The sequence below is a fragment of the Ursus maritimus genome, unplaced genomic scaffold (assembly GCF_017311325.1).
Source record: "Ursus maritimus isolate PB19 unplaced genomic scaffold, ASM1731132v1 scaffold_17, whole genome shotgun sequence".
Lineage (NCBI taxonomy): Eukaryota > Metazoa > Chordata > Mammalia > Carnivora > Ursidae > Ursus > Ursus maritimus.
Window position 1 is genome coordinate 54301151 of NW_024424119.1, and position 13914 is coordinate 54315064.

The 13914-nt window shown below is 48.5% G+C and overlaps 1 protein-coding gene across 4 annotated transcripts in view; it reads left to right on the forward strand.

Annotated features, from left to right (window-relative positions):
- The window catches only part of GPR107 (G protein-coupled receptor 107), a 71166-nt gene that overhangs the window by 26580 nt on the left and 30672 nt on the right, over positions 1-13914 (forward strand). For all 4 annotated transcript variants that reach the window (XR_005835282.1, XM_040632067.1, XM_040632069.1 and 1 more), the window contains exons 7-13: positions 8-64; positions 3892-4002; positions 4322-4455; positions 8762-8837; positions 10160-10233; positions 10626-10743; positions 13709-13839. Coding sequence is in view for 3 of the 4 variants with exons in the window: in XM_040632067.1 (XP_040488001.1) it covers positions 8-64; positions 3892-4002; positions 4322-4455; positions 8762-8837; positions 10160-10233; positions 10626-10743; positions 13709-13839 (701 nt within the window). In the remaining variant the exon portion in view is untranslated. The remainder of the gene's footprint in view (positions 1-7; positions 65-3891; positions 4003-4321; positions 4456-8761; positions 8838-10159; positions 10234-10625; positions 10744-13708; positions 13840-13914) is intronic.

Sequence of the window (13914 nt, forward strand, 5' to 3'; positions counted from 1 at the left end):
TTTTTAGGCAATGGGAGAAAAATCCTTTTCTGTTCACAATAGTGATGGGGCAGTTTCTTTTCAGGTATGTATTCTCTTTGAGTAATCTTCATAGGATTTATCTCTATAGTGTAAAAGGGTGAATTTGCAAAGGAATTTTGAATTTCGGAATAATAATTTAGGCATGCTACGTATCAGTCACTCGAATGCGGTAGCGCTCTCCATAGCAAACCCACAAGGTGGATATCGTTACCCACCACTTAGCTGATCATGTCTCTGAGAATGAGTGACTTTATGAATGTCCAATGTGAGTGACAAGGTCCGCATTCCAACCCACATCTGCCTGGCTGTCCCCGTGCCGCTGTCTCTTTAATCCCGTGCTGCCTCCCATATGGAGTGTGCTAGAAGCACAGACTTCTGTCCCTAGAAGAACACTGGTGATCATTTAGGATGCTGTAGGATTTTAGAGATGAGTTCACCGAGGCTCAGCAGCATTGACTGCCCATCTGCCCCCTTCTTCACTGCCCATGAGTGTTTATGGCAGCACCAGAGCCTGTGGATGGGGTAGGACGTTGGATAGGGTCTCAGCACCCACTGACGAGCTGGGTGACCTTAGACAGCTCACTTCACTCCTGGATCTTGCTCTTTAATCATCTGAGAGTGAACAGTGATGGCACCTATCTCATAGGGTTGTTCTAAGTATTGCATTGTTAATATACAAATGCTTTGGAAGCATTATACAAATCTTTTATCATTAATTTGTAAGAATCACTGCCCCTTTTCTAAGCAGTTTTCATGAATTGAGGGATAATCTACTTAAAGTGAAATGCACAGGTCTTAAATGTGCAGTTCGATCAGTTCTGACATGCTTGCACCCTGTGTAACCCACTCTCTATCAAGATTCTCTATATTTTTACCACCTCAGGGTCCCTCATCCCTGCTTCCAGTGTTCTGATTCCTTTCAGCATAAATTATTTTGCCTATCTAACTAATTTTTGTATGGTCTTTAGATTTAGTGACCATAGGTTAAATTAATAGCTAATTGAGAGCCTGTGGATACTCATCTGCTGTGAACCCTCAGCAGCTTCTCATCTGCCTCAGAGCAAAAGGTCCAGCCTTTCCCGGTCTACAAGGTGTGGCCGCTGTCTTCTCTTTGACCTCAGCTCCTGTTTCCGCTCCAGCCACAGAGGCCACCTCGATGCTTCTAGAAACGACCAGGCCTTAGGCTCTGCTCTGGCTGTACCCACTGGCAGGAATGCTTGTCCCTCAGAAGCCAGTGATGAATTTCTTCCTCTTCCAAGCCTTTGTTCACATGTCATCTTCTCAGCAAAGCTTCCTCCATTCGCCCTATTTTAAATGCAGCTTCCTTCCCTCACCTCCTCCTGCTGGTTTTCCCTTAGCACTTCTTCTTTCCAACATGCTATGTGCTCTACTTATTTATTATGCTTATTTTCTGTGGCTCCCTTTAGAGGGTAGCCATAAGGGAGAGGTGGTTTTTTTTGTTTGTTTGTTTGTTTGTTTTTCTTTCGGACGTATATGAAATCCCTAATCTTGGGCGTGGCCTGTAATACACTGTCCATTAGTAATGAAGGAGCCGGGCGAATGGGTGCGGCGTGCATACACGTTGTCATTACCTCAGTTCATCCTGCCAGCAGCTCTCTGCTGGAGGCACTGTTACTACTCCCCTTTTACAGATGAGGAATCTGAGGCTCAGAGAGGTTAAGTAACTTGCCCAAGGGGAGGATTCAGACCTAGGTTTTGTCTGACTCCAAGGCCCATCCATGTGTTTAATCACTTTGTTTACTGCCTCCTTAAGACAATACAAAAGGTACTCTTTTTTCTTTTCTTTCTCACTTAAAAGTGCTTGTTAATACAGTGTTTTTTTGAAATTTCTTTAAGCCTTTTAAAAAAAATTTTTTTTATTTATTTTTTAAACTTTTTTTTTTTTTAAGATTTTATTTTATTTATTTGACAGAGATAGAAACAGCCAGTGAGAGAGGGAACACAAGTAGGGGGAATGGGAGAGGAAGAAGCAGGCTCATGGCGGAGGAGCCTGATGTGGGGCTCGATCCCATAATGCTGGGATCACGCCCTGAGCCGAAGGCAGACGCTTAACGACTGCGCCACCCAGGCGCCCCTGAGCCTTTTTTTTTTTTTTTTAAATGACCAAGGAAAGCATGATAGGATATACACATTTGTCAGTTGCTAAACCTTTGTGTTAGGGTGAGTGTTGTGATTAAGGACATTGGTTGAGATAAGCAGTGCATAGGCTTCTTGGGATGCAGGAAACAGGCAGTGGATGGACCGTCTGCCTTCTCTGGCTTCCCTTCTCGTAAAGAAGTCAGTCAGTAGGTGACTCCTTGCTGTTCTGCTACTCAGGATCCTAATTTTGGACAAGGCAGTCATTGTGAGCTTTTCTTCTCCATCCACAGAACAGGGATGATATTTTATTCGCCTAAAGCAGGAAAGGGACTATTAGCCCTCATTCCCGCTCTAAAACATACATTTTTGTTTGATTTTGGTTTTTTTAAGGGTCAGGTACCTGCTCTGATCAATCATGATGATTGTACTGACTTTTTAAAAAATTCATATTTCTTAGAAACTTCATATGATTCTTACTTTTGGAACTAAACGTTATTACTATGTTTAGAAGCGTTTTCTGGCTCTCCCTGTGTAGACTAAAACACGCGCTCTTAGGTTTACATCGCTGAGTTCAGGACACAATTTAACACAGTAATAATTTCAGCTTGAATGTTCTTGGTCTTTTATTTCCATCTTCTTGTCAGATGTCTGTTTTTCCCTGTCCTTTTTAACTGTGCGGTGTAGTCTCAGAAATAGATCTGAGCACATAGCATTTATGTTGAGTACAAATAATTATAAATAACCTTTGTAACTGTCATTGGAGACCAGAAATGGAACAGTGCCAGCACCCCAGAGACCCCGTGTGACCCTCACATCCCTACCCAGCTGTTAGGAAAAACGTTATCCCCATCAGTTCCTCGCCTCTTCTTATAGCTTATCATCTACGTAGCCCTAAGCAGTGTATTTTCAGCTTCTAGCAAAATGCTCTCTAGAATTGACCAAGGAGTCGTATTCTAGAATCTTATATATAAAATGTCTGGATTTACATTAAACTTCATTTTGAACCCATGAAACGTGAGAAATAGAAAAATGTGTCCATGTAGAAAATGTAGCCTATGTCTCTGTTGCCTGAAATCACAGGAGTAAATTTTAACGAGGGAATATTGGTTCTTTACCTTTTCAAGTAGCAGAGGAGCCTCCTTTCTTTTCAGGAGTATTTTTCACCTAAAGAGCAAAATAATATGTTGACTTGGAAACGAGGTACCTGCTTCGTAGGTTATCCCTCCAGCCCTCAGCAGAAGCCACCGCAGGCAGGGGGGCTCTGTGTCAAAATGAGGATGGCGACGTGGTGGGCATAGAACCTCGGTGGCGGGCATAGAGGTGTTCACTGAGCGGTTCTGTCCCCTTTCCTGCTACCTTGAAAATTGTTACAGCAAAATATTGAGACAGAATCACAGAACAAGAAAACATCTGTTTATTTTATTTTATTTTATTTTTTAACGATTTTACTTATTTGAGAGAGAGCAAGCATGAGCAGGAAGAAGGGAGGTGCATGGGAGAGGGAGAAGCAGGCTCCCCACTGAGCAGGGAGCCCGATGTGGGGCTCAATCCCAGGACTCTGGGTCCTGCCCTGAGCCAAAGGCAGACGCTGAACCGGCTGAGCCACCCAGGCACCCCGAAAACGTCTGTTTCTGCTCTGGGAGAATCTGATTAAGAAATTAAGAAATCTATATATTTTTTCTGTCCATAGCATTCATGATCTATTTCTGAGATTAAAACATTCAGCTGAGGATTTAGGTACTCTTCAATTTTTGTCTTCTTCACTTTCAGTTTTTCTTTAACATCAGCACCGATGACCAAGAAGGCCTCTACAGTCTTTATTTCCATAAATGCTCTGGGAACGAAGTGCGGTCTGGCGACAAGTTCTCCTTCAGCCTTGATGTGAGTACCGTATGGAAGGTGTTCCACACGGATTTTGTCAGCCCTGTAAAATGTGAGACATTTATTTCATTATAAGAGTAGGTTTTAACAACACTTAAGCGGAGTAGGAGAAAAATGTGGCCAGAATCCCGTTCTGCAGAGGATTCACAAAAAAATATAAAGCAATTTGGGATGTTTTTACACTTTAACCTGTGCATTAGAACTGTGGTTGTTACCTGCTGATACTTCCTTAGTCAAGTGAAGCAGCTAAGGTGACAGATTGCTGATTATGGGATGACCAGTTCCTGAAAAGTAAACATTAATTTCATGTTCATTTCAGATTGAGATCACAGAGAAGAACCCTGACAGCTACCTCTCCGCAGGAGAGATCCCTCTCCCAAAATTATACATTTCTATGGCCTTTTTCTTTTTCCTTTCTGGAACCATCTGGATTCACATCCTTCGAAAACGACGGTGAGTTGTTTCTTGAGCCGTCCAGCTTAGAGTGTGTTGAGAGGTGCATAATTTCATCTTTTGCTGGCTTCTGAGCCTCGGAGGGATTGGCACTAGCAACCTTGTCCTCTTCAAGGGGGATCTGCCCTGAAACAGGGAGACTGTGTAAGCCTTGCAGTGTGGGGAGCCTTTGCGTGCCCTGGTGTTTGTTTACTTCCCTTTGCTTTGTTTAAAAAGCAAATCCAAATATTTTAATAGGCAAAACAAAATGTATAAGCAAGTGTTTCCATAGTGAAGACACTGCGGTCCTGGACTCAGAGTGAGCTCATTGATCTCATTCAGGGGCTATTTGCTCATGAGAGGAGGTCAGTGACAGTGACCCACTGCCTGCCGAGAGCTGGCATTACTGCTCGGTACTGCAGGGGTCTGCTCAGAGCCTGATGGGCAGAGGTCTCGGCCTCCAGAGGCTTGTCACTGGAGAAAACTTCAAGCCCACCTGCCTGGCTCTTGGCCTCTCTTCTGAAACCAGAAAAAGCTTTACCTGCTTGTACTCAGTTCTCGAAGGGAACACCTGCATTTGTGGGGGGCGAGTGTTTAAATCTGTCTCCTTCGCACCAAAAAAACCTGAGAATAAAATACTAATTTTCAGTTAGAGAATAGTGTGAAGTATTTGTTATAAGGCCCATAAACTAAGTAAATGATGGTATGTGAATATGGAATTGTAATGTGGATTCATTTAAATTCACAAAATAGTTAAGCACCCCAAATACCTCTTTCTGTGGAGCACTGGGCGGAAATTGAGACCTCTGTAGCCCCCGGGTAGCCTCCGGTGGCCTGACGGTCTTCTGGCGGACACGCTCCGCGGGAGTGGTGAGCTCGGGCAGGCGCAGTGCTGGCTCCTGTTTGTCATGAGATTTGCTCCGCTCACCAGACGGCAAGAGCCACCTGTTCACTTGGGAAGGACCCTGCGTGGTCGTGTTTGCAGTAGGCTGTCAGGCAGCGTTTAATAAGAAAAAAAGAATCTTACCAACCTATAAAAAGGTTTTTAAATAAAGTTTTGCTTCTGTCTTTATTAGAAAAGTAAGAACTGGGAGATAGGGGCCCAATTCCAAGTATAAACATGGACTGCTTCCCCCTGTGTGTCTCGCTTCACTCCCTGAGCCACAAAACTAGGACAGGGTCATTGCTCTGCTTTCTTCTAAGGGTCTTGGAACCTTGGGTGTGTTATGTGATTCTCCCCGAAGTACTGTGTTGTAGAGGGCTTAGCAAGTCAGGTGCTATGCAAATATGAGGTGCATACGAAATAGTTGACCAGGCAGGTGTCCAGGGGTATTTTAGTTTCCGTGTGTTTAGTGATAATAATAGTCATTATCACTGGTTCACTTACATAAAATTGTGGGAAGTTTTAAATCTGTGGCTAAATGAGGCCGACCTACTTTGTGCAGCACGTGTCTAGCTTCTTGTTGAAGTGTAGTGTACGCACCGGGGTGTATAATGGAGGCCTTCCGCCCCATCCCCATGTTTTTCCAGGAGACTCACAGACAGTTGTGTTGGGTTGGAAATTTGAGTCACATAAAAGGATGTGACTCCAAGGCTTCGTGCATTTCAGAGGCTTGCAGTCCCTTAGAGCTGGGAGGAACTGGGTGATCTTTGTCTCGTCTTATGGAGGTCTTGAGAGGGGAAATGAGAGACATGGTTAGTGGCACCTGCCACAGCTGGGAGTGGAACCCACATCTGCTTGCCGTGTGTATGCAGCTCCTCTCAACTCTCTGAGTTCTGTCCTGGGCCCCCGAGTGTGGGGAGGGGAAGACAGCAGATCGGTTTTCAGTGCCTGCTCCGTGCCCCGTCAAGCACTTACGCTGGTGGTTTCGGCTAATCATCCAGCTGCTCCTTGAGACAGGCGTTGCCCCATTTTCAGAAGAGGTTACTGAGGCTCAGGGGTTAAGGTTGTCAGGGTAGAACCAGTATTCGAGCCAGGTTGCTGAGGCTTTGGAGCGTGTGTTCATCCCAGACATCACTGCCCCGTGGCTGATGGGACTGCAAGTGGAGGGTGCTGGGGCGTGTGAGTGAGCCCCGGGTACATCTGCGCTCTGGGTACATCTCATTGCTGTTCAGGAGTGGCAGACTTCTCCGGCCTTGACCTCTTTTTTGCCCTTCAAGTAGGTAGGCCCCAGACAGGAAAGTAGCAGGGAGGAAACCAGCCCGGAAAGGGAGTGTACGTCAGTTTGTGACATGCCCGCCTTATCATTCCGTGCAAGGCCCCTCTTCTTCATTTCCCCTTCATTTCCTACCCCTCGCTCACGCTTTTCCCAGCTCCTCAGATGCAGGTAATAGGTGGTCTTGGGCATGTGTGTATTCTTATAAATAGCTAATGTTTATTGATACTGCATGTATTTTTAACTTGTATAAACTATACTATCTACAGATACTATTCTCATTTTTCATGCAGTAGTATCTTTTTTAAGACCTAGTCACATCGTTGTGTGTCCATCTAGCTCATTAACTTTTAGCTACTCCATGCTGTGCATCCCCACATTCTACTTCTGCATGCCTTTAGTGAGGGACCCCTCCCTTGGCCTCCATCCCCTGGCTCCCCCCAAACAGTGTTGCCAGGACCTCCCGCCCCTGCCCTGGCCTTGTCCCCTCATGGCTCTGTGCAGCCCCGGGGGTACACGGCCAGAAACAGGTGCACTGGGTATGGGGTAAATTCTTATTTAATTTCATCAAGTGCTGCCAGATTGCCTGCGCCAGCGCACGCTTCTACCAGCGGAGCGACAGGGCTCCTGTTTCCCCGTGTACCCGCCCTGACATCTTATTTTTTGCCAGTCCGATGGTTGTAAACTGGTACTTCATTTTATCTTGCATTTTCCTAAATACCGATGTTGTGAACTATCTTTCTAGGGACTTGTTAATCATTTGGGTTCCCCCTCTTGTGACTGCCTTTAGGCTTTGCACATTTTTCTGTTGGGTTTTCTGTCATTTTCTTGTCGCTTTACAGGAGTTTCTTGCATATTTTAGATACCAGTCCTTTGTCTGCTTTGACATAGCAAATCTCTTCTCCCAGTCTGTTAAACTTGTCCGTGGTATTCATTGTTGAATGAAAGTCTTTCATATTAAGAGTCAGAGCTCTCTAATTTTAGCCTCTTGGGCAGTGCTTCTTGGAAGAAGCCTCTCCCTACGCCAGGGTCACAAAAGATGTGTTTTATGTTTCGCCCTGGAATCCATCTGGAGTCCTTTCTGTAAATGTGAAGTAGGGACACAACACTGTGTGTGTATATACACAGTTCGGAGCTGCTTTTCCCCGTGCCAGTTATTAAACAGTCCATCCCGTTCGTACCAGTTTGCTGCCCCCTTATCTATCCACACACAGGAATCCATTTCTAAGTTTTCTGTTCTGTGGGTTTATTTGTCTGATGCTGTACCCATTCCACATGTTTTACTACTGTGGCTTCGCAGAACGTCTTGGTATCTAAGAGTGTGGGTTTCCTCTGTAGCTCTTATTCAAGTTTTATGTACTCTAAGAGTTTTAAATTTGTCTCCCAAGTGGTCTTGGGTCTTATGAGGTGAGTTCCCAGGGAGGCAGCAGCCCGAGTCGGATGAGTGTCTGTGTGGGCATGGCGGTGGGAGCCGGCGCTTTCCCCCGCTGGCCTGGTGTGTCTGGCGGGTCCCGGTCCTTCCTGTCGCCTGGCTCTGTGCCCGCTCCCCTCTGGCCGTAGCTCGCCCCCCACAGCCATGCCTGGGCACCTTCTGCTCTCCCAGGGGCTTCTTGCCAGTTTCATAGATCCCGCCGCCTCATTCTTGCCTCTGTGGCCTTTCCAGGGTGGTTTCTGGGCACGAAGCTGGCAGGCTGTGCAGATTTCCTTCTTATCAGGAGCTGGAACTCGTCCTGTCTGGCTTCAGTGCCTGACGCTGCTCCAGTCACAACAGACTTATGCACGAGAGGCGACTCTGGGGCTCCATCGGGGCCGCTTCTGCTGGTGGAAACTAGGCCTCCAAAGGGCTTCGTGTGTGTGGTTTGCTTGGATTATATTTACTGCTTCCTTATAAATGTGTCTGATGCCTGGAGCTTCAGCCATCCTTTGGAGGAATGGAATATTCCTTTTTTTTTTTCCTTTTTTTAAGATTTTATTTATTTGAGAGAGAAAAAGAGGGGAGGAGCATAGAGGGAGACTGAGGGAGAAGCAGACGCCCTGCTGAGCAGAGAGCCCAATGTGGGGCTCATTCCCAGGACCCTAAGATTATGACCTGAGCCGAAAGCAGACACTTAACTGAGCCATCCAGGAGCCTCTGGAATAGTCCTTTAATTCTTTTCTCTCTTTTTTTATAGGAATGACGTATTTAAAATTCACTGGTTGATGGCGGCCCTTCCTTTCACGAAGTCTCTTTCCTTGGTGTTCCACGCAGTATGTATTAGTATTTTGGGTCATTTATGAAATGATGTACAGTGTCTACGCAGTCAGGAAAAATGAATTGGAAGGAAGGGGAGCTAGGTCAGTGGGAAACAAGATGAAAGAAGACCTTTTCTCATGAAGCCTTTGGCATAGGAGGGGCCATCACAGGGATAAATCATCACACCCTCCGCCTGTGGCCCGAGCCTGGAGACGTCATCTAGCACTGCCTACATACCCAGAGTTTTCCTAGCACCTTACTTGTTTTTATTCCTTTTTGTTTCTTTATCTTTTTTCGAGATTAGAGTGCCACCTGCTGAATTGTTTCCACGACTTGATTTTTCTAAATACTTTCCCGTGTTCCCATTTGGTTTGAAGCTTGGTGTTAGCCTACTTATTTGAGAGAAAACCGGTGCTCTAAAGATGGAGGCGTGTGAACTGAGCTTACGCTTTGAATCTTTAGTCCGGACGCAAAGTGAAGTGCACCTGCCCGTGGGAGGAAGGTCACAGCTGCCCCGCGGCACCCGCCGGCTGCACTTGTGAGGGCGACAGTCTCCAGACACACGCTCCCCTGCACTTAAAAGTGTTGGCATCAGAGGACTAGTAGTGTGTCCAGTGACAGGCTCTGGAAATGACAGTTATTTGGATAATTTCCCATTTGGATCTAAGTTAAAAGATTCTTTTTGGAACTTTGTAGATAATGAAGGACAAGACCCTTGAGTCACTTCAGTGTCTAGATAGCCGTTCGAGACAGAATGAAAGGTCTACGAGGAAATCGATACCGGTGTTTGTGAGTTCTGCCAGGAAGCGTTGTGGGCGCGCTACTGAAACTTGCCTCTTTAATTAAAATGTGTTGGTGGCTTTAAGTAGCTCGAAAGTACAGATTTTTTTTCAAAAGGACAAAACAAAACAGTGGAAGCTGCGTGACTCCGCATGGATTTTTTTGCTGGCTGGCTGACTGACTTCTGTAATAAGCAGCTGGGGTGTGCCAGGTGAAGTGCCTGGCTGGGCTACTGAAGAGACCCGTGGCATTTGGCCCTTGGGGATTTTAAAGAAATTAACAGGCAGCCATTTGCCAGTGTGAATCTCCTACCTCAAAAGAGGGACCTGGTCTGCGTGCTGGTGGCGTCGAAACCTTGTGGCAGGTTTCTTGTGCTACCTGACCTTGTTCGTGCCCCCATGTGCTGAACTGTGAATTGACAAGTGAGGTATTACTGCGTGGGGTGGAGGGGACAACACCCCCCCCATCGTGAGGTCCTGTGGCGGCCTTTCCTGTTTCGCTGTGCGTGAGGGCGTGTGGTAGAGGGACCTTCTGAAATGCAGTCATTTCATTGCAGATCGACTACCACTACATCTCCTCCCAGGGCTTTCCGATCGAGGGTTGGGCTGTCGTGTACTATATCACTCACCTGTAAGTACGCGGAGGGACATGCAGGAGAAGGTGGGGAGGCCGTGGTAGGAAGGGACCTGCCTCGCGTTAACATCGCTACCCTCCTGTGGCAGCCTGTCCGGGTTCCTGCCAGGCCATAGGGGCGTGGCACACAGGTGGCTGTCCGGTCCTGGGAACTCGGGGCTGCTGGCCTGCTCCCGGGAGGGGGTTGCCTCCATGGGGGGGACTAGCTGCTCAGGGAGGAGTGGGGTGCGTGGTGACCTGTTTGTGTGCTGGGTCACTTATGAGGTGTTTCCTAAATTTGGCCCCCTGTCTTTTCCAAGAAGCACATGAAGTCATGAATGAGCTGTGCAGTGGAACTTGCAGAGAGAGTCTGAAGAGACCGTTGGTGTCTGAAACTTTTTCTTTTCCAGCTTGAAAGGAGCACTCCTGTTCATCACCATTGCTCTCATCGGCACCGGCTGGGCTTTCATTAAGCATATCCTTTCCGATAAAGACAAAAAGATCTTCATGATAGTCATCCCACTCCAGGTGAGGGGCCCTAATCTTGCGTGTCCTGGTTGCGTCCTGGCACTTCGAAGGCTCAGCTCTGGGCCTGTCCGGGCAGAGGGAGTCGGCTCACCCAGAAACCCCCGCTCAGACCACTGGCGTTCTCTTTCTGAATTCTGGCAAACCTAGGCCTCAGTCATTGCCCTGAGAGCTGTCTGCCATCACTCATCTGGCGAGCGGCTTACGGATGCCTGCACTTGAGTAGAGAGCTGCTGGAAGGTCAGGGAACATACTGCCTGCCTTTGTGCCTCTGGCTGCCCTCTAGCAAAATGGTTCTCTTAGCCAAGCTCAGGTATATAGTGTTTTAATTAACAAATTATTGTAAAACCATAAATGACGCCAGTGAGTTCTCACCAGGTAGACTATTAAGTAGACATCAGGGCAACTGCTTATTAAGCCCTTCGTGGTTTGGGACCCTAGGCCAAGGCCAGCCTTGCCTGGTTGTGAGCCCTTGGGAGAGGAGCCTTGTCTTCTGTGTAGCAGTCTTATTGGAGACAGAGATTGGGCATGAAGAACTCAGAGTAAACAGAGAGGGCTTAGCAGAGATGCAGGACTGCTCTGTTCTGCTCCACCAAAGAGCATGCGTTTGATAAAGTTGTTCTCATCGTCTTCTGTCGTTTGGGAGCGCAGTGCAGGTGTGGCAGGGGAAGGAAGGAAGGGGACAACCCCCTGGGCACCCGGATTAGCCTGCTCACTCTGGTGATTGGCAGTCTGGCGGTGTTCGCAGCAAAGCCACCTTTACATTAATGACAGAGGGACTCACGTGAGCACCAAATGTATGGTACAGACCAGTGGCTGTAGATTTCCCAGGAGAGGGACTAGTTGCCCAAATGTGAATGATCTAGAAGCCTTCAGGGTAGAGAACGGCCTTGCGTAGATGTTTAAGGAGAGAAGCGTGGCAGGCACAAGAGCAGTAGCAGGAACCGGTGAACAGGTGGTGCTCCTGCTGAGGGAGCAAAGATGTTGAGCAGCTTACAGGCCCGGCTGTTGAGCCCCCACGGCCGCTACACCGGCCAGGCTGAGTTCTGCAGCCTGCCGGCGCCTCCCTGCTCAGAAGGGAGGGCCAGGGTCCTCTTCCCGCCGTGTTGCACTGCTGCCCGTCGCCCTTGCCCCCCAGAGCTGCCACCATCCCTCCAGGCAAACCTCCCTTCCCCACCTTAGACTGGGATGCAATGGGGCACAGCCCTCCCAGCTTCCCTCTTTTGCACCCCTGGCACCGTGGCTTTTAGCACAGATTAGGCAAGGTTACATGGCAGGCAAGTCTGAGGAAACGGAACATTGACAAAATTGAATATGAGGAAGTTACGTGTTGATAAACATAGGGACTAGTCTGGGAAGGCCTTGAATATCAGCCCGGAAGCTGAAACTACTTCTTCGTGGCCGTGGGGAGCCAGTGCACGTTTCTGAGTGAGAAGTGAGAGATGTCCAAAATGTACGCACAGACTTTCAAGAACATTTTTGGCATTTTGTTCCACACCAGGGAACATTTTGTCCTGTGTCAAGAGTGTGAAGTAAGGACCAAGTGGAATTAGTGACTTAAGCTGGGAAAACCTTTGTTTCCACTTTGTCTTCCTAGAGAGAGTCCCAGCGGCAGGTGGTTAGGATGTGTGTGGCAGAGGACGACCGAAATTCCAGAATGATTTTTGCATTTGTATCAGGTGAGGTCTGGCTTCTGTGATAGTTTCACTAAAAGGTCCTAGATAGAAAAAGAAGCTCTCCTCAGAGACGTCCCGAATAGCAGCAAAACAGATTTTGTGTTCTTTGTCAAAGCGTATAGACTGACCTTTCCAGCAAGCAGGCGGAGTAGTTGAGACCTTGGGCTTTTCGTGGAGTGTCGAGGTGGACTTGCAATCACTGCATGCACACCTACTGGAAACCTCCCAGAGAGCGTCCCCTTGATTATGCTGAGAGGTAGCTCGGGTGTGAAATACTGCTATCCCACTTTTGCCGGCTCAGGGACCTTTCACAGCACACGGGTACCAGCACTGAACCCCCAAGGCCAGTTGGAGCAGAACGTGGACGCAGATGGGCCTCAGTGGGAAGAACTAAGCCATGTCCCGTGTGGAGGTGACCCAGGTGGGTTTGCTCCTGGGAGGAGCAGTGGGGCCACTCAAGCACGGGGCCAAAACCCGCCGTTGTCATTGCTCTGGTCTCCGATACGCCCTCAGGTACCTCAGGCTGTGTCTGAGGCGCAGCGGCGGCCGCACAGGGAGAGCTTGGGCCTGAGGAATCTGGGCATCATGGCTGAACGGGGTGTGCGGGCCTCCCATTCGGCATCTGAGCGCCTCTGCTGAGGCCTTGGGGCCTAAAAAGCAAAGCAGAGTGTCCTGGTGATCTGTGCTGTGTCACAGATCACCCCAAATGCAGTGACAGAAAGCAACAATAGCCACATATTCTCTCACATTTTATGTGGGTCAGGAATTGAGGAGTGGCTGTGCTGGGCAGGTCCGACGTGGGGCCTCCTGCAGTCGGACAGTGGCTGGGGCCACCTTGAAGTCTTCATTTGCCTCTGTCTTCTGGGCCGGGAGGACTTGATGAGGTGGGCTGGGACTAGCTGGGGCCCCTCCGCGTCTTTTTCTCTGCCTGGTCTCTCTACCTGGGCAGCCCCGGGGTAGCCGGACATCCTGCAAGAGGGCTCAGGGCTCCAAAGGCGTGTGTCTGAGCGAGAGGGCCAGCCAGCTCTGGTGTCCTTTGTGTGATCTACCTGGAAATCACGTGGCCTCACTGCCACCTCACTGTTGCTCAGGGCAGTCGCCAGCTCAGGAGGAGGGCACAGAGACCGCTCCTTGAGGGGAGAGCGGAGTATTCTGAAAAGCATGTGGCACTGGAGAGAACGCCGTGGCCATGGTTGGGGGCCTGCAGGCTGAAGTGTCCGCCTCGTCCTGTGGCTGCTGTTGTAGAGATCGGCCCTTGCTTTAAGGCCTCAGCCACTTCTTGTGTCCTGCAGGTTCTGGCAAACGTGGCCTACATCATCATAGAGTCCACAGAGGAGGGGACTACGGAGTATGGGTTGTGGAAGGATTCTCTGTTTCTGGTAGACCTGCTGTGCTGTGGAGCCATCCTCTTCCCCGTGGTGTGGTGAGTACCTGCAGTGGGGAGGGGGGCCACAGTGCACCCCGGGGCTCATGCACCAAACAAGACCAGGCTGCTGAA